Raw genomic sequence first — 21,156 nt, 5'->3', positions numbered from 1 at the left:
GTAAGTTCCCGGGCCCCTTGCCATCAGTAACCATTCTGCTTTTGTTCGCCTCACAAAGAGTGGCTAGGAGAAGTCTGGGAGGAAAAGAAAATGCAGCTTTATTTATTCCTCCCTCATTCCCCTTCCCGTCTTGTTCTTTCCTGTGAGAGGGACAAAGAGTCGCGGCGCTCAGGGAAAAGAACGGGGCACTGTGTGCAATGTGACTGCGGCGCCGCTGACTGATATCTATGGGCTTGAACTAGATGGGTGTGAAGAAACTAAAGACAGACAGGACAGTAGACAGAACAAAAGACAGAGTAATGGAGCGAAAAAGCAGAATGAGAGGAACCTCGGTAACACTTTATTTTGATGGTCCCTTTTGAACATTCTGTTGACAATAAGTAATGTTGCAACATGTCAACAAACTCTCATAAGAGTATTAGTAGACTGTCTGCTTCATATCTACTAACTCCTTATTGTGTTGGTCTCCCAACAGATATTCTGCTGACTATAAATAACTTTGCAAGAACGTGTCAACTTATTCTAACCCTAACCCTACCAGTCAACTAATACACTACTAACACTCTAATGAGAGTCAGGAGAAATGTAGGTGCAGCATTACTATTAGTCAATAGAATGTGTTAAAGGGACCATCAAAATAAAGTGAAACCGGAACCTCAATGGAATCCCTGTGGAATTATACTGAAGTATAGTCATTTAAAGCACTTCAGCAAATCAGTGCATTAAACTTCATGCAACATACAGTAAACGACTTCAATTACTTGAGTGATGTTGCAATTTTACGACCAATAGAGAGTTTTGTTTAACTAAATGATCCAGCTATTACAATGAAAAGAAAGTGCTAAGTATCTAAAAAAAAAAAAAAAAATATATATATATATATATATATATATAGTTTTTTTCCCCTTCATTTTTGTGGCCTACATGGGCACACCAATGTTTTGTTTTGTTTTACACAACCAACCTAAAATTTTGATTAATTATGATTTTTTAATTTTTTGACAGAACTCTCTGACACTGAAGACATATGTTGCTGAAAATTCAGCTTTGCATCACATCAATAAATTACATTTTAACAGATATTCACATAGAAAACTGCTTTTTAAATTGACAATTTGAAATTCACAATTTTTACTGTATTTTTGATCAAATAAATGCAGCCATAGTGAGCAGAAGACTTCTTTCAGAAACATTAAAAATCTTACAAATTATTCCACATTTTTGACCAGTATTCCTATGTCTAATTGTTAAACCACTTGTTTTCAAAAATATGATAATTAATCAGAAGGTAAAAAAAAATACAATACATACAATACTATTCTATTCTACTGCAACCAGCCAGTTTTTGGTAGACCTGATAATAAAGAGCCATTAATGTACTTTTCATTTAGATCTCTGTATTTGTTTTAACTTTAAATACTACAGATCATTAAAGAGTAATACATTATAGTATTTATCGACTATTTAAAACATGGCTATAAGAGTCCCTTCATAATTCATGGGCTGATATTCTTATGAGTCACACATCTTTACAGTAACAGCAGAATACACATCAATTCACAAACACATCTCGGATGCTTTAAACGTACAGGTAGACAATTAATTACGAGAAAATATCTATAGTGCATCTTAACTATTCACTGAGGACATAACAGATCACAGAGACGCCGTTCAAGCATCTTCAACTAAAACACCAGTGCTTATTATATTTTGACGGTTAGTGAACGTTAATTCAGTAAAATCACATTCGATGAAAATGTTAAAAGCAACACAGGAGCTGTAACACTGACCCGAGTACAGTACAATGATTTCCAATACTCTACACTACCAGTCAAACGATTTTAAACAGTACGATTTTAACGGTTTTTAAAGAAGTCTCTTCTGCTCTCCAAGCCTGCATTTATTTGATTCAAAATACAGCAAAAGCAGTAATATTGTGATTTTTTTTTTTTTTTACTATTTAAAACAACTGTTTTCTATTTGAATATATTTTAACATGTAATTTATTCCTGTGATTTCAAAGCTGAATTTTCAGCATCATTAATCCAGTCACATGATCCTTCAGAAATCATTCTAATATTCTGATTTGCTGTTTGAGAAACATTTATTATTTTTACTATTATTATCAATATTTAAAACAATTGAGTAAAGTTTTTCAGGATTATTTGATGAATAGAAAGATCCAAAGATCAGCATTTATATGAAATAAAAAGTGTTTGTACATTAAACACTATACCATTCAAAATCTTGGAGCCAGTATCATTTTTTTTTGTTTGTTTGGGAAAGAAATTATAGAAATTAATAATCTTGTTTAGCAAGGATGCTTTAAATTGATCCAAAGTGATGATAAAGTCATTTATAACGTTACAAAATATTTCTAATTTTAGATAAATGCTGTTCTTCTGAACTTTCTATTCATCAAAGAAACTCATCTTTTTTCAACATAATAATAATAATACCATTTTTTTTTTTTTGAGCAGCAAATCAGAATAGCAGAATGATTTCTGAAGAATCATGTGACTGGAGTAACGATGCTAAAAACATCAGCTTTGAAATCACAGGAATAAATTACATGTTAAAATATATTCAAATAGAAAGCAGTTATTTTAAACAGTAAAAGCATTTCAAAATTTTACAGCTTTTGAATCAAATAAATGCAGGTTTGGTGAGCAGAAGAGACTTCTTTAAAAACATTAAATATCTGACTGTTGAATAGCGTTTGACTGGTAGTACATCTATAAAGCATGGGTCTAAGGGAAGCTCAGACTCAATTGTCCCCGTTCTGGATGCACTCTGGCAGGCTGTTCAGCGCCGTCTCCTCGCTCTTGGACTGCAGGGGGTGATCTCCTTTCCTGGAGGACTTTTTGGTGGCTCTGGACAGCCTGCGTCTGAACGTGTCTCCGGCCAGAAAGTACAGGATCGGATCCACGCAGCTGTTGAGACTGGCCAGTCCGCGGGTCACCTGATAGGTGGCATAAACGCGGTCGTTGAAGGCACACATATCCGGGCTCTGGAAATACAGTCTCGCTCGCATGTTGAGGTTCTTCATAACGTGGAAGGGCAGGTAGGAGACGGCGAAAACCGTGAGCACGATGATGACCAGGTATATGGACTTCTTCCTCAGTGGTGCGTTGTCCATATCGTTGCATATGAGGGCTTTGACGATGCCGCCATAGCAGCTGAAGATGATGATGAACGGGATGCAAAAGCCAAACACCGTCATGCACATGCTGTAAATGAAGTATCCAGGCAGCTCGTCTTCGGTCGTGGTGTCGTAACACGTCGTTAACCCCTTCTTAGGGCCGGTTCGGGAGTAATAAAGGATGGGAGAGATGCCAACCACGACTATGAACCAAACGAGAGCGACGGTGCGAACGGCGTTTTTCTTTTTTAGCCTCCCAAGCGATTTGAGCGGATGCACGACGCCAGAGTATCTGTGCACGCTGATGCATGTGAGGAACAGGATGCTTCCGTAGAGATTGACGTGGAAGATGAACCTCTGCAGTCGGCACAAGATGTCTCCAAAAATCCAGTCCGTTTTGTTGAAGTAGTAGAAGATGAGGAACGGAAGCGAGAGCACGTAACAAAAATCTGCCAGCGCCAGGTTAAACATGTAGACGGAGATGCTGCTCCACGGCCTCATGTGGCACACGAACATCCATATGGCCAAGCTGTTTCCCACGAAGCCCATGAGGAAGACGATGATGTAGACGATGGGGAGATAGTAAAACTGAAAGCCAGTCTTGGTTAACGAGCATCTCGCCGTGTGGTTGGAAAACTCGCTCACGTTGTTCATGAGCGACGTCAGGTTACTAAACTCCGCCGTCATGTTGTCAAGGATCAGCAGGTCTGCGATCTACGAGAAAATGATTAACCTACATTATTAACCTATTCAGACCCAAATATGCTCCAGAGACAAATGTTATTATCATAGATTATCATGCATTAAATACTTTCCACTTTTAATTGTTTTTAATTGTTCCAATATCCATTAGAACATTGATTACGTCATTAACTAACTGCATACATTTTACTGTACATTTCTGCCATATGGACACCAACTTGAGATAGTCACCACTGATAAGCTACTGCTAAATATAATCTAGAAACTTTTTGTCACTTTTTCAAACTCTCTGTAAAGCTGCTTTGCAACAATTTGCATCAAAAAAAGCACTATACAAATAAACTTTGAATTGAATTGAATAGAACATCAAGATAATAAGGATTTCTTCTATGAAGTTATATGAAAGTATAAAGTTGCTAAAATGAAAGTATAAATATATACAAATAGTAAATGTTAATAGATTAATAGCGAGAATTCAGTATTGACTTTGAATATCACTGAAAACAGAAAAAGATAAAATGCCGTAACTGGAAAAATGCAAAACAAAGATGTCTAAAAATGTAATGGCATAAATATCTGCAAGCAATGATTATATGGACTCATATGTGCACTTACTGCAGGGCCAAGAATAGAGATGTTCCGATACCCTTTTTCCCTTCCGGATACCGAATCTGATTCCTAGGCTCAGGGTATCAACCGATACCTAGTACTGATCCGATACCTGGGTGTGTATCTGGTTATACAGCTGTATGTTTTACTAGACCTGTATGAATTGATACAATTATTTTATGGTGTGCTTCACCATTTACTGATATATATAGATAGATAGATAGATAGATAGATAGATAGATAGATAGTCTGGCGAGTAAACAAAAAAAATATAATATATAATGTTTGGATAATGGCACATCTTTTTAAATATCTAAAAGTACACTCTTAACATCAGTCAGTCGAGCATTATAAATATATTATGATAATCAAGTATTATTTAATGATATAACTTTAGCAATTAGAATTAAAACTTGGTAACCATGTATGAATACATATTAGTCATTTTAACTGAACTTAAGACTGGTGGTGGTGCTTTTTTTGGTCATTCAGTGTTTCTGTAAAAAATGGGGGAAAAACTACCAATAATGCTGATAAGATAATAATAATCATACTATGAATTCTACTATGAACAATATAAAATGCACTAAGGATTAACGAGCTGCTGGATTCATGAATATTAATCAGGTTGTGTGTGTTCGCTCGAACTGATTCGCTAAAATCAAAACAGGGACAATAGTAGGTGAGCGCCAGCCAATGAGATTGTCGTTTGTGCATTAGCTCCGCCTACAACCGGAGAACCCGGCAGTTCTTAAAAGCTGAAAAGAAAATACAACAAAGAATATCGTTTACATACCATGCAGAATTGACGAGCTACATGTTAGACATATAAGACATTTACTAGCCAGTGGCTAATATACATTATTTGGTCGCCCAGGGTGAAGATTTAGTCGCATATGCAAGTGATTTACTGGCTGCTAGCACGTTTGTATTTCTTCTTCGCTGCTCTAAATAGTGGTTGCTTGTGTGGCAACACAGCACAACTTCCTGTGTTTGCATTCTGAGCAGCGAAGAAGAATTGATTTTCGATTTGCAGCGTTAGGCATAACTATAGGTCTTGTTTAAGAAAATGGTATCGGATCGGTACATGGGTTCAAGTACTCGCCGATACCGATGCCAGAATTTGTTGTGGTATTGGTGGAATATCCGATACTAGTATTGGAATCGGAACAACCCTAGGCAAGAACTTAATAACCCTTCAGAGCAGCTTATGATATCATATATTCCTCTCTCTCTCTCTCTCTCTCTCTATATATATATATAGCTATATATATACAGTCATGGCCAAAAATATCAGCAACCTTTGTAAATATGATCAAAGAAGTCTGCATTGTTAATCCTTTTGATCTTTTATTTAAATAAAAATAAATAAATCACAAAAATCTAACCTTTCATTGGATAATAACAATTTAAAATGGGGGGAAATATCATTATGAAATAAATGTTTTTCTCAAATACACATTGGACACAATTATTGCCACTCCTAGAAATTCTTATGAGTAAAATATCTCTGAAGTATATTTCCATTCATATTCACAATTTTGAGCACTCCAGGGTGATTATGAACATGAAATTATCCAGCCATGGCTTCCTGTTTCACAGAAATATAAATAGGAGGGAAAACAAAGCCCAGATTCCCTTAATCATCATCACAATGAGAAAAACCAAAGAATATATTTCTGATGTGCAGCAAAAGATATTTGAGCTTCACAAATTAGTGAAGTGGCTTTAAAGGTCCCATGACATGCTGCTTTTTGGATGCTTTTATATAGGCCTAAGTGGTCCCTAGTACTGTATCTGAAGTCTGTTTCCCGAAATTCAGCCTTGGTGCAGAATTTCAGCCACTACGAGCCAGTCCCACAATGAGCTTTCCTTAAGACGTGCCATTCCTGTGTCTGTAGCTTTAAATGCTAATGAGGAGGAGAGAGGCGGGGCAAGGTGGAGGGTGGGTGTGTGGCTTTAACCAGCTTGCGCTACCATGCGCTAATGTTGACAGTGGATGTATCGCAATGGCTCATAGACACACAGTCGTTCAAGCTTTTCAGTTTGACCCAGAATCTGATCCGGATGGAGAAGCACCGGATGAAGAAGTTGAAACTCAGCGGCTACAGCAGGACGTCTCCGAATGGTTAATTTAAAATATTGTGTCTGGATACGGTACTTTAGTTGGTTTGTTTATGTATGCTGTTACAGTTATTATCATGTAGCTAATGCTAGCCATAGGCTCGGATGAAGGAACTAAAAAAATACTTTGGTGTTCATTTGTTCATCCAAACACTGAGCAACTGTCATGCTTCGCTCGTTTGCAAGCCATGATGTCTCTCGAGGAAAAAAAATATATTGCGCTCGCCTCGCACAGTAGTAGCTCATTTTCTCATGGGCGGCAAAGCAGAGAAAGGGTATGACGACATAAAGGGAAGATTCCAGATCGGGCATCTGAGCTTTCATTTTCTCAAAGCCAAGCAGGAGACCCAGGGCTCGGTTTACACCTATCACCATTTCTAGCCACTGAGGGACCATAGGCAGGCTACGGGAACTCATATTAATGTTAAAAAACCTCATGAAGTGACATTTTCATGCCATGGGACCTTTAAGAAAAGAGCTGGAGCAGTGAAAATCCCCATTTCCACCATCAGGGCAATAATTAAGAATTTCCAATCAACATAAAATGTTATGAAGCTGCCTGGAAGAGGACGTGTGTCTATATCGTCCTAATGCACGGTGAGAAGGAGAGTTTGAGCGGCTAAAGACTCTCCGAGGACCACAGCTGGAGAATTGCAGAACATAGCTGAGTCTCGGGGTCAGAAAACCTTAAAAAAATAGTCAAACAGCAGCTACATCAGCACATGTTGTTTGGGAGGGTTTCAAGAAAAATTCTCCTCACTCATCCAAAAACAAACTCCAGCATATTCAGTTATCAGACACGACTGGAACTTCAAATGGGACTGGCTTCTATGGTCAGATGAAACCAAAACATGAGCTTTTTAGCAGCAAACACTCAAGATGGGTTTGGTGAACACAGGGATAAAAAGTACCCCATGTGTACAATGAAATATACTGCTGTATTTTTGATGTTGTGGGCCTATATTTCTGCTGGAGGTCCTGGACATCTTGTTTAGACGCATGGCATCATGGATTCTATCAAATACCAACAGATAAAAAATCAATAAGTGACTGACTCTGTTAGAAATCTTATAATGGGCCATGTTTGGATCTTCCAACCGTACAATAATCCAAACACAAACCTCAAAAACAACACAAAAATGGGTCACTGAGCACAAAACCAAGCTTCTGCTGGCCACTCCAGTCCTCTGACCTGAACCCTGTAGAACATGAGTGAACTGAAGAGAAGAAGCTGTGAATCTAAAGGGTCTGGAGTGATTCTGGATGAAGGAATGGTCTCTGATCTCGTCAGGTGTTCTCGAACCTCATCAGGCATTATAGGAGAACATTTAGAGCTGTTAAACTGACAAATAGAGGATTCAAAAAGTATTGAATAAAAGGGTGCCGTTACGCCCGTTTCACACCGCAAGCGTGAGCGTCATGTCAGCGTATGTACAGCGTCACAGCAGCGGCTCCAAAGCGACATATTTCTTTACAAAGACAACTATAAATTTGTTTTTAGAAGTTGGTCAGTTATAAACTTGAAAGTTTTGAAGTCTTGGGGATTCACTTGTCAATGGTAAACAGCAAAAACAGCTCCTATCATGTTGTTTCAGTCAAACTCAAATATAGAAAGTGCTGTTTATACTGTTTTTTTATTATTTGTATAATATATACTTTTACCCATAATCTCCATTTCTTATAGAAGCTGTCAATAACGAATGAATAATGAATTTCGGTAACACTTTACAATAAGGTTCATTAGTTAACAACATTAGTAAACATGAACTAAGAATGAACAATACTTCTACAGCATTTATTAATCTTAGTTAATGTTAATTTCATCATTTACTAATGCATTATTAAAATCACAAATTGTGTTTGTTAACATTAGTTAATGCACTGTGAACTAACATGAATAAACAATGAACAACTATATTTTCATTAACTAACATTAACAAAGAATAATAAATAGTGTAATAAATGCATTGTTCATTGTTGGTTCATGTTAGTTAATACATTAACTAATGTTAATAAATGACACCTTATTGTAAAGTGTTACCTGAATTTCTTATGTAGGCCTACTGTATATACTCCATTGTAACTTAAGATCCTGAGCAAGATTAATTGTTTGTTGTGAGTTTGATAAAATGCTTTAAGTTATTTAATTTGCTTATGGCAATTAAAAATGAAAAACAAGTTAAAATGGGTAAATCTTCTATAAATATTTTTGATTGTTCATTTTCTTTCCTGGCATACTCCAATTCGTCTTAAAACACACTAGACATGCTTATTCTGTGCATTTTTAGCAAAAATAGACTCGGCGCCGAAACCATCGCTGCAGCGCTGCTCCCGCGACCCTCACGCGACGCTCCCGCGACGCTCCCGCTTGAGGCCAATGTGTATTAGAGAAAAACATTTATTTCATAATGATATTTCCCCCCATTTTAAATTCTTATTATCCAATGAAAGGTTAGATTTTTGTGAATTTAAAAAATAAAATAAAAGATCAAAAGGATTAACAATGCAGATTAATTTTCACAGCCTTCTTTGATCATAATTACCAAGGGTGCCGATATTTCTGGCCATGGCTGTATGATTGGGCACCACACCACCCACATATTACCAAAGACACATTAAAGTTGAGTGTATAAATGTTTTTTGAGATTATTACTGCTGCTGTTAAAGGCAAACGATTGTGAATTATCAAATGGATATTTTTCATTTTAATATGCATGGTCTGAAGACAATCTGACTTGATTTGAGATTCCAAGATTTGCAGATTAATCACATAATTTCTAACCAATTGCTTGTTGTTGTAAATATAATAGATTATATATGTCTGGTGTCCTGTGTCATATCTTCATTTTACGTCACTAAGCATGTATGCGTGATTTTGCAGCATCCGATACAGTGATCCAGAGATTTGGGTGGCACTAAATAACAGCAACCGTAAAAGCACCGGAGAAAAGTGATGGAACAGACGCAGAGCTGGTTAAGTTTATAATAACCCTCTGCGCGTATTTCACTTCAATAGGGACATGAAAATTAAAACAATACGATAACAAGTCGTTTGTCTCCGGAGCAGCAATTTCAGCGCAAAAAATTGAATTGCGAAATCAGCAACTCGTCGGAGCCAAAGAGCAAAAGTCGATCTCACTCACCAGCCAGACGCGCGTTCATCCCGCATTCCTCCAGCGCGTTAACCGGAACCGACAGCAGCATGGATCAGACCCCGCTTTCCCGCCACAAGAATGTCTGCTTCGCTACAGTTCGCGGATAAAAGCGACTCTCTCACACACCGACACCGGCGAACACACGACACTCACTGCGCTGTGAGACACACCGACTCAGCGCCAACTACTGAGCGAATCCCTCTGTCTGAACCGGCTCTTCTTTAATGATTCATATGAACCGATTCGCAAGGTGCGAGTGAATCACTGTGTGAGGAGGAGTGAAACTATAAAGAATTTATATTTAATTGTCTGGAACACAAGTGACAACATCAAAATGGAATAGACTTCCAGTAAATAATACAGCGGGGTTAATTGAGACATTTCCCCAGTCATTTCAATGGCAAAAGTGTCCCAATTTACCTGAATTCACCTTATAAATAAACGTAAGCAATGACATATTAATAAATAGTAGCATAATAGGCTATTTAAGTAAACATTTTTGCATTAGGCTATAAAACAAATATGAATAAGACGCCAATAACTGCAACAGAAATAACCAAAGCCATAAAATTAACACATAAGCCATAGATTAACCCTTCATTCTAAAATAAACCAGTCGTTATAGCAGCCTAAAGCTTAGTATAAATCATGGAGCTGTTTCATATGGGATGTTTCATACTATGCTAAATTATTCTATAAATAACAAAAAGTTCTAAATTTGCATAATATTATATTGAAGGCCTATTCTTTTACTTTTATACCGAAACAGACTCTCTTCTGGCATTATATACATAGGCCTATTTATTTTTATTTTTTTAATTCTTTTGGTCACACCTGTTCTTGCTATTAACAAACCATTAACTGCAACTTTTGCCTAAAATAAACTCCTAATTTGCTGCTTATTTTTAATGTAGCCTAGTTGTTAAGTTCAGGTATTGGATAGGATTAGGGATGTAGAATATGGTCACACAGGATAAGGCGTTAAAATGTGCTTTATAAGTGCTAATAAACAGCCAACATGTTAATAATAAGGCATGGTAATAAGCAATAGTTAATAGTGAGAATTGGTCCTTAGGCTACTAATGATATTGGCTGTTTTGTTATAAGAAACTTGTGTGAATGCACGCTGTTGCTTTCATTAATCGTTTGTATCAATAATTTAAATAACACTGTTTTTCTTCATCTTCTCTAAGAACCGAATCATTGAAACGGACCGCTCGAGCGAGTCGACTCGCTGTGATGAATCGCGAGCGCGCGCCAGTCTGAGGAGTTTCGTCGCTGCTGTTGTGTTTGTCTGAAGGAGGGGCGGATAATGAGCGCTGTAATCGCTTCTTGTTTCGGTTCTGCATGTGCTCACAGTCTGCTTTACTGCACAGCCGATCTCAGACTCACACACTCACATTATGCTTCACTTAGAAAACTACATGTCGAGCTGAAGCTGCATGTCCGGGCCACAGAAACTGGTTTTACAACCTGATGAGTTTGTGCAAGAAATATACCAGAGTTGCATCTGCAGCAGCTCAAGTGTGTTGTAAAAGCATAACCAAATAAACAAACCATAATGTGCAATGCAAAGAACATAAAAGTAAAGCAATAGCATGAATAAACTTGCTCTCTCGCGCACACATTATGAGTGACAGCAACTCTAAAAAAAAAAAACAGGGTCTGTTTTGGGATTTAAAATGATTTATAAAAGTTTTTTTTTTTTTCAATTTGGGGATACAGCCAAAACGTTTTGGTAACAAACTTCATAGAAACAGTCAGGAAAGCAAAATGCTTTGCAACAGACTTTTCCGGAAATATCATACTGTTATTATCACTGTGAAATCTCATTCATCATATTTTGAACGTGCATGATGCAGAAAGCTCAGTTTAGAAATAAGGCCACACAGTTGACAGTGACATATTTTCCCTTCATTTTATATGTCCTTCATCTGATCTCTTCTGATGCCACTTTTTGTTCCACGTTCTTTGAAAGCCACAAAATAATAATCAGAGATTATGGTCTCGAGCAGCAGATGTTTACATGCAGTTGTAGAGGCATTCATCAGCTTTGTGGAAGCGCCACTGTAAACTGGCTATGAATGACAGGAAAATCTGATTGTTTTCCTTTTCTATGTTTAGTCTGCAGTCAAGGCTATGGAGAACTGAAGCAAACTGTGAGAAGAACAGACAGAGGTTTCACTATTAGTGAGGAGAATCTGAGGGAACAGTGTTTAGACACAGTATCTATTTCCACACACACTCAAGGCTGAAAAGATTGAATACACAGCATGCACAATCACACACAGAGAACAGAAACGAAAGTGCCAGGATGAAGAATTAGGGGTAAATCTTCCCCTTTTCTGTTGAGACAGAGTTGGCTGAATGTCTCCGGTGAAAGGCAAGGACTCTAGACTCTCTCTCTCTCTCTCACACACACACACACACACACATGGATAAATATAGACTTAAAGAAGAATGAAAATCATGACTTATTCACAATATCTGGGAAATGCAGCACAATTGTTGACCTTGAAACAGCATTAGTGGTACATATATGTGACCCTGCAGCACAGAAGCAGTCATAAGCAGCACAGCTATATTTGTAGCAATAGCCAACAATACATTATATGGGTCAAAATTATCCATTTCCTTATTATCCTTGATTACTTCTCACCTGTTTCAGTTCTCCCTGATTACATTCCACGTGTTTATAAGCCCTGTGTTTTCCTCAGTTCCCTTGTCTTGTGTTAACGTTGTGTTGTAGCCGTTGTCTCTGCCGTTCTCCCGTGTTCTGTTCAAGGATTTATCATTAAAGACTCTGTTTTGCATCATCCCTTCGTCTCGTGCCTCGTTTCAACCACAACGTGACACAAACACTGCATGGGTCAACATTATCCATTTTTCTTTTATGCCAAAATCATTAGGATATTAAGTAGAGATGTTCCATGAAGATATTTTGTATATATCCTACTGTAAACATATCAAAACTTCATTATTGATTAGTAATATGCATTGCTAAGAACTTCATTTGAACAACTTTAAAGGTAATTTTCTCAGTATTTAGATTTTTTTGCACCCTCAGATTCCCAATAGTTGTATCTCAGACAAATATTGTCCTATCATAACAAACCATACATCAATGGAAAGATTGTTTATTTGGCTTTCAGATGATGTATAATTCTCACATTTGTGCAAAAGAAGAAAGTATATTCGATAGGGTGTCCCAATACAAAATATACTTTAAGACAACATAATTACATTTGTTTTAATTTATTCCTTTATTTATTTTCCTATTAATCCATTTTTATTCCATTTTTTTGTTCCTCCATTGTAGCTAACAGTATTTTCTCTTCTCGATGGTCATGCAAACCCCCTGCTGTGCAACTAAATTGGTGCATTGAAGTAGCTTGTGTGCTGTGAATGTGTGTGTGTGTGTGTTTCAGATGCACGTGTACACATAAACATCCCTGATCCCAGCTGTGCAGAGACGAGATCTGGCAGATAGAGAGAGAGTTAGTGAAAAAGGCAAGGATACAAGCTGCACCTGTTTCCCTGTGTTTGACAGCATGGGAAAAACCCTCTCTCTGATGCTTACGAGAGCCAAAGGCCATTAGCTCACTGATTGGACTGCTTTAATTGAATGTTTACAGATTTTTTTTCTTGCTATTTTGGTGGAAGTAAACAGATTTTTCTCTTCTTCTTGCACATTCAGTACACACCCACAAATTCTAAATCAGTGCTTACTGATAATATCTGTGTTAGATGCATCATAATTATTTCAGAGAGAAACCATACAATCCAGAGTTCTTTTGAAGGTTTTGATTACATTTACCAACATTTAGATTTAGAACAGTTTGGACTTTTCACCCAAATCACACTAATTTCAGCCCCAATGAAGTATAATAATAAATGCAGGGGGATTTCATCAATCCAGTGGTCAGCCTAATCTGGGAACCGGTAAAACAGCTCTGTGGAAACTGTGGAGATATATGCATGCATGCATCCATTTTTCATGAGTTTTGACTGAATCACTTGAGATAATTACTAAGGCATGCAGCGTGTTACAGGAACCTGGCAGAGTCTTTACCGAACACATGCATAAAGCAGCAGCCCACAGAATACGATCTATTAGCTGTGGTCTGCCTGTCCGATTCAGCTGCATCCAGCCGGATAGTTGTACTTCCGTCACCAGCATCCTCGTGTTGTTCATATATTATGTAACATTATTGTGTTAACTGTGTCTAATACGGTAATGCCACTGAAAGATCACATATCGATCGTTTCATACAGCTTGAGCACAGTTCATCCATCTCTCGCTTCTGCACCCTCTCTTCCTCTTGTGTTGCTTCAGATATTTGTCAAAACTGACATTATTGATCCTAATGTCTTCTTACTCTGTTCACATACAGGAAAGTCCATCTTTCCTCTCACCTGCCCTCCTCTTCTGTCAGCGAGCGACCGCAGGATATGAAAGCAGAAAGATCTGCTGACATGTATAAAGAGAAGTCTTTAAATGTATTGCACATTTTCATGCTTTCAAGAAATGCTGTGATATATAAAGAGTTTATAATAGCTCAGTTTGAGTGATGGCACTCTTAGCCCACCAGCAATACTGGAACTTAATGTGTATTGTTTGTCACACATGGTTATGTAAGGAATGAAGAATAACCAGCCGGCCATTACTGCAAAGTAAACCTTGGCAGGCTTGTACAAGATCTTTATCACCCATCCGGGCTTATTTTTGGATTTTATGCATTATCCCGCATATTACATACACGGCTAATACCAAATAAATAAATAAATGGACATGCACCGTTACAAGAAACATAATATGAGCTGATGTTTGCATTGGACGACAGTCAAATTTGCCACCAATTAATTAGAAACATCCCAGAGAGCCATGATGTGAATAGACATATTGCATATGTATTTATATTTGAACAGTTACCCAAAAAAATATTGTTACTTTGTTGTTTGTAGCTTCTCTTTTGAGCTTCCTTTAAGTGGTTATTTTGCAGTTCAATCAAAAGTCAATGTAAAACAAAGCAATGCATGAAAACAAATATGGCAATAAATGTTGTTTAGTTACAAATTATGACATTTTTATAGTATAAGAGACCCCAGATCAAAATATGCTCAATAGTTCTATATTATGCTCATGCAACACAAATGTCTTTTAAAAATGTACTCATTCCGGTCATATGTGGTGCATTATGATTCAGCCAATATCAAAATATGTTGCCATCCTCCACTTATTTTCATAAAGTGTGCTATAAAGCGAATTGGTAAACATGAACAAATTTATGATTCATTTCCTGCATAAACTGATAATTGCCTACAATAAATCAAAACCGCTGTGTGTGATAAGAAAACAAACCCTGTGCAAAATGTGAGGTTGATGATGGTCTGATGGCAGCGGTCTGACAGCAGATGAGAAAGCACAGTAATACTTCAAACCGTGACTTAATGGTGTACATTAAAGCTTTTACTCCAAGCGGTGCAGGGTAAAATGCTGAGTTGCATCGTGTGTCCTAATGGGCTTCATTGTGGCTGTATCTCTCTCTCCTGGAGCCCAGAGAATCGATTTCTCCTCCGCCACAACCAGTATGAATGTATTTTACTTCATCTTTTTATTTTTCTGCAATCCACTGAGAAAGCAGCCAACTGTAGAGAGATTATTTTATAGCTGACCCAAAATCTCCTCACAAAAACCTTCTTGGGGCAGTGGTTTATTACATCACCTATACACCACCAAACTCACTCACCTTGGGGATCAAAAAGTAAGTGGGACATGCAGCATTTATCAGAGGTTGTCGTCTCGGCTGAACTTTCCTTCCTCCTCGGTTTAATTCGCTTCCCGTTTGATGCCTTTTTGGTATCCAGACTGTGGACTTTGCAAACTGGGACTGCATTACGCCTTTAAGATGATTGAAATACAGAGTATAAAATTAAAATAACTTGCAAAATCATTTATTAAAATTCACTACATATGCTCTTTCTACTCACCAAACCCTGTGTATAGATTAGATTATATTATAAAAATCAGACGCCCTTTGAAAATCACAAATTTTATACATGCAAAAAATAATATTAATAATAATAATAATAATAATAAAGATTATGAAAGCTTTTTACTGGAAATAGATCTCAATAATTTAATATTGCTTTGCAGTAACAATAAATTATATTTTATATGAGTAGTATCATATCATTTTTTAAAATATGACACCCACCTCAATAAATTATATTAAATAGGCCTTTCATTATCTAACCATGTCAACAAATGGAAAAGCCCACAGGATATGTATTATGACGTCAATTATTGGGTCTTCAGCCAAACATCAAGTGCTTTTACCCCAATACCATATTCTCCAGTTACTCAAAGACTGTTGAATTACTTTGAACAAAACCGAGAGACATTTGTCTCCAAATATATTTGGTAATTTAACAACTGTCATCTGCTACATAAATCTACAACATTTAAAAACCATTAAAAGTAATCGAGCACACAAGTGAGTTTGTGTTTCTGCCTGCGACCGCATCAAGAATCAGCCGAATTTCCCATAAAAATGAAACGTGGATGTTTAGGAAAGTGCTGCGGTTGTGAAAGCCTCGGTGCACATTTTACCCTCTCTATCCTATCACGTAAAAATACAATTCAGACATTCCCACCAGCAGTGATGGGAACAACGGGGTTATGAATAAACGGCGTTACTAACGGCGTTATTTTTTTCAGTAACGAGTAATCAAACAAATTACTGTTTCCCCCGTTACAACACCGTTACCGTTACTGACAATAAAATGTGGCGTTACTATATTATATTATTAGAATTTAATTTTTCAGTTCATCTGAATGGATGCAGTGTAGCTGTATTTGTAAACTCTGGTGTGAAGCGCACGACTCGCCGTCGCTTTCTCTCACAGACGCGCGCGCAAAGACAGATACAGAGCGAGAGAGTCTTTCATAACATGCAGAAGTGACGCGCTACATGTAAACGATATTCTTTGTTGTATTTTCCTGTCAAAATAACGGAGTTCCTTTGGAATTCTTCAGCTTTTGAGAACTGCAGGTTTCTCTGGTAGTGGGCGGAGCTAATGCGCAAACGACAATCTCATTGGCTGGCGCTCACCTATTATCATCCCTGTTTTGATTTCAGCAAATCAATTCGAGCGAACGCAGACAACGTGATTAATATTCATGAACCCAGCAGCTCATTAATCCTTAGTGCGTTTTATATTGATGACAAATATGCATTCATACTTGGTTATTCTAATTACTAAAGTTCTATCATCATATAATATTAAATTATCATAATATTATATTATAATGCTTGACTGACTGATAATAAGTGTCAGTAGATACATAGTGTAGATTAATGTACAATGTTTTATAATAATAATTTATTATTTTTAGTGTCCATTTCATTAATTTAACATATTTAATATTGGGGGCATCCAAAGTTATTTGACATTTGATTTTTTTTTGATTTTTTTTTTTAAGTAACGCAATAGTTACTTTCCCTGGTAATTAGTTACTTTTATAATGATGTAACTCAGTTATTAACTCAGTTACTATTTGTGAGAAGCAGTGTCGGGCACGTTACTTTAAAAAGTAATTAGTTATAGTTACTAGTTACTTCTCACAAATAGTAACTGAGTTTGTAACTGAGTTACATCATTATAAAAGTAACTAATTACCAGGGAAAGTAACTATTGCGTTACTAAAAATTAAAATATGTCAAATAATTTGGATGCCCCCAATATTAAATATGTTAAATGAAGGAAATGGAAATTATTATTATAATACATTGTACACTAATCTACACTATTTTAACGTTACTGTGGGACAATGTGAGAGACACCTATCAAATTCAATATATTATTGTAAATATTATCAACCCTCGATGGGCACCTTGGCAATAGAATTGCCATTGGCTAGTAAATTTTGTACCATTGGCTAGTTTACTCACCAGACTAATATTAATTATCTGATATACTATTTTATATCATATACAGTGTGTGTGTGTGTGTGTGTGTGTGTGTGTATAGGCCTATATATATCTTATGTTTGTAAAATGGCACAGTTTTTTTTTAAGTATCTGACACTTAGCATCAGTCAGTCAAGTATTATAATATGATATTATGATAATTTAGCATTGTATGATAGAACTTTAGTAATTAGAATAACCATGCATGAATGCATTTTTGTCATGTTGACTGAACTTAGGACTGGTGGTGGTGCTTAAGATATTGTTTGTCATTTAGTGTTTCTATAAAAAAGAGGGGGGGGGGACAAAAAATAATAGGCTAATGATAACATAACAAAACTTCTACGAATTCTACTACTAATAACAATATAAAATGCACTAAGGATTAATGAGCCGCTGGGTTCATGAATATTAATCACGTTGTCTGCGTTCGCTCGAATTGATTTGCTGAAATGAAAACAGTGATGATAATAGGTGAGCGCCTGCGCCAGCCAATGAGATTGTCGTTTGCGCATTAGCTCCGCCCACTACCAGAGAAACCTGCAGTTCTCAAAAGCTGAAGAATTCCAAAGGAACTCCGTTATTTTGACAGGAAAATACAACAAAGAATATCGTTTACATGTAGCGCGTCACTTCTGCATGTTATGAAAGACTCTCTCGCTCTGTATCTGTCTTTGCGCGCGCGTCTGTGAGAGAAAGCGACGGCGAGTCGTACGCTTCACACCAGAGTTTACGGTACGTCAAATACAGCTACACTGCGCATCCATTCAGATTAACTGAAAAATTAAATTATAGTAATATTATAATAAATTATAGTAATGCCGCATTTTATTGTCAGTAACGGTAACGGTGTTGTAACGGGGGAAACAGTAATTCGTTTGATTACTCGTTACTGAAAAAAATAACGCCGTTAGTAACGCCGTTTATTCATAACGCCGTTATTCCCATCACTGGTGAGAAGTAACTAGTAACTATAACTAATTACTTTTTTAAAGTAACGTGCCCAACACCGCCCACCAGTAAATACGACTTTGCCAGGTCATTCGTTCTCTTGGAACTCGTAATTACGATATTTCTTTATATATATACAGTATTGTTCAAAATAATAGCATTACAATGTGACTAACCAGAATAATCAAGGTTTTTAGTATATTTTTTATTGCTACGTGGCAAACAAGTTACCAGTAGGTGCAGTAGATTCTCAGAAAACAAACAAGACCCAGCATTCATGATATGCACGCTCTTAAGGCTGTGCAATTGGGCAATTAGTTGAAAGGGGTGTGTTCAAAAAAATAGCAGTGTCTGCCTCTGACTGTACAAACTCAAAACTATTTTGTACAAACGTTTTGACGTGAATCACTAAACTAATATTTAGTTGTATGACCACATTTTTTTTAAACTGCTTCACATCTGTGTGGCATGGAGTCAACCAACTTGTGGCACCTCTCAGCTGTTATTCCACTCCATGATTCTTTAACAACATTCCACAATTCATTCACATTTCTTGGTTTTGCTTCAGAAACAGCATTTTGATATCACCCCACAAGTTCTCGATTGGATTAAGGTCCGAGATTGGGCTGGCCACTCCATAACATTCATTTTGTTGGTTTGGAACCAAGACTTTGCTCGTTTACTAGTGTGTTTGGGGTCATTGTCTTGTTGAAACAACCATTTCAAGGGCATGTCCTCTTCAGCATAGGGCAACATGACCTCTTCAAGTATTTTAACATATGCAAACTGATCCATGATCCCTGGTATGCGATAAATAGGCCCAACACCATAGTAGGAGAAACATGCCCATATCATGATGCTTGCACCACCATGCTTCACTGTCTTCACTGTGTACTGTGGCTTGAATTCAGAGTTTGGGGGTCGTCTCACAAACTGCCTGTGGCCCTTGGACCCAGAAAGAACAATTTTACTCTCATCAGTCCACAAAATGTTCCTCCATTTCTCTTTAGGCCAGTTGATGTGTTCTTTGGCAAATTGTAACCTCTTCTGCACATGCCTTTTTAACAGAGGGACTTTGCGGGGGATTCTTGAAAATAGATTAGCTTCACACAGACGTCTTCTAACTGTCACAGTACTTACAGGTAACTCCAGACTGTCTTTGATCATCCTGGAGGTGATCATTGGCTGAGCCTTTGCCATTCTGGTTATTCTTGATCCATTTTGATGGTTGTCTTCCGTTTTCTTCCACGTTTCTCTGGTTTTGCTCTCCATTTTAAGGCATTGGAGATCATTTTAGCTGAACAGCCTATAAGTTTTGCACCTCTTTATAGGTTTTCCCTCTCCAATCAACTTTTTAATCAAAGTACGCTGTTCTTCTGAACAATGTCTCGAACGACCCATTTTCCTCAGGCTTTCAAATGCATGTTTAGCAAGTGCTGGCTTCATCCTTAAATAGGGGCCACCTGATTCACACCTGTTTCTTCACAAAATTGATGACCTCAGTGATTGAATGCCACACTGCTATTTTTTGAACACACCCTTTCAACTAATTCAACTAATTGTCCAATTGCACAGCCTTAAGAGGGTCCATATCATGAATGCTGGGTCTTGTTTGTTTTCTGAGAATCTACTGCACCTACTGGTAACTTGTTTGCCACGTAGCAATAAAAATATACTAAAACCTTGATTATTCTGGTTAGTCACATTGTACTGCTATTATTTTGAACAATACTGTATATATATATATATATATATATATATTTTTTTTTTTTTTTTTTACAGTTCTTGCTAATAGGCCTACCAAGTTACTATTGTAATAAACTGTGGTATTTTTATTTATTTCTTTTTAAATCTCATTTGATGCATGCAAACGAATAAGGTTAGATAGATTACATAGATAAGTGTGTCATCATTTAAAAGTTTTCCACTTGGTGTCTGATATTTTAAATTATGCAGATTGCAAAACATAGTTTTATGAGAAATATAAAAGTAAAATAAATCCTAGAATATAGGAATATACATATTGAATAACTTGTCTAAATTGCTAGACAGACGTTTTTGCCCTCTCTCTGCTTGTTCCTGAGCTAAAACAACCTTTTCATTGTTCACTCAGCTCTAACCTTTCTTTAATAAAAATATAAAGTCCTGGCTAGCAGAAATCTAAGGTGACCGTCTTTGTGCTAGACATTTATTTTCCAGGCCAAATAAGGTGTGATAGTCTCTCTCTCTCTCTCTCTCTCACCCTTTCTGGTCTGAGGTAGTTGATATGGCACTGATTCTAAAACGATACCAAATACATAAGCATGCAGCAGCATTAATTTTAGAATAAAGCTACAAATCATTAATCTTTACAATAGTGTTTGTGATAAGACTTCTTCAGAAAGAGAATGTTTGCTTGTGGGAACATTTTTAAGCTGCTGCGTAGCGTACACACAAGCGCATGTGTTTGGGTCAGGGGCCGGAGGACAGGAAATAGCGCAGAAATTGACCGGTCTGTGGA

At 37.0% G+C, this 21,156-nt stretch overlaps 1 protein-coding gene across 2 annotated transcripts; it reads right to left on the bottom strand.

Annotated features, from left to right (window-relative positions):
• Window positions 1-2,629: 2,629 nt before the first annotated feature.
• p2ry1 (purinergic receptor P2Y1) lies at window positions 2,630-9,918 on the bottom strand. 2 transcript variants are annotated; one of them, XM_058751555.1, is made up of 3 exons: window positions 9,721-9,918; window positions 4,460-4,607; window positions 2,630-3,856 (listed from the first exon to the last, which is right to left on the bottom strand). In XM_058751555.1, exon 3 carries the CDS (start codon window positions 3,827-3,829, stop codon window positions 2,768-2,770), a length of 1,062 nt encoding a protein of 353 aa, XP_058607538.1. In that variant the 5' UTR covers window positions 3,830-3,856; window positions 4,460-4,607; window positions 9,721-9,918; the 3' UTR covers window positions 2,630-2,767. The 2 variants fall into 2 exon arrangements, with proteins under 2 accessions (XP_058607538.1, XP_058607537.1); XM_058751554.1 differs by lacking the exon at window positions 4,460-4,607.
• Between the last annotated feature and the right edge of the window lie 11,238 nt (window positions 9,919-21,156).

The sequence above is a fragment of the Onychostoma macrolepis genome, chromosome 18 (genome assembly GCF_012432095.1).
Source record: "Onychostoma macrolepis isolate SWU-2019 chromosome 18, ASM1243209v1, whole genome shotgun sequence".
Classification (NCBI taxonomy): Eukaryota; Metazoa; Chordata; class Actinopteri; order Cypriniformes; family Cyprinidae; genus Onychostoma; species Onychostoma macrolepis.
Note: the sequence above shows the minus strand (reverse complement) of the source record. Positions and strands in the feature narration are given on the sequence as shown.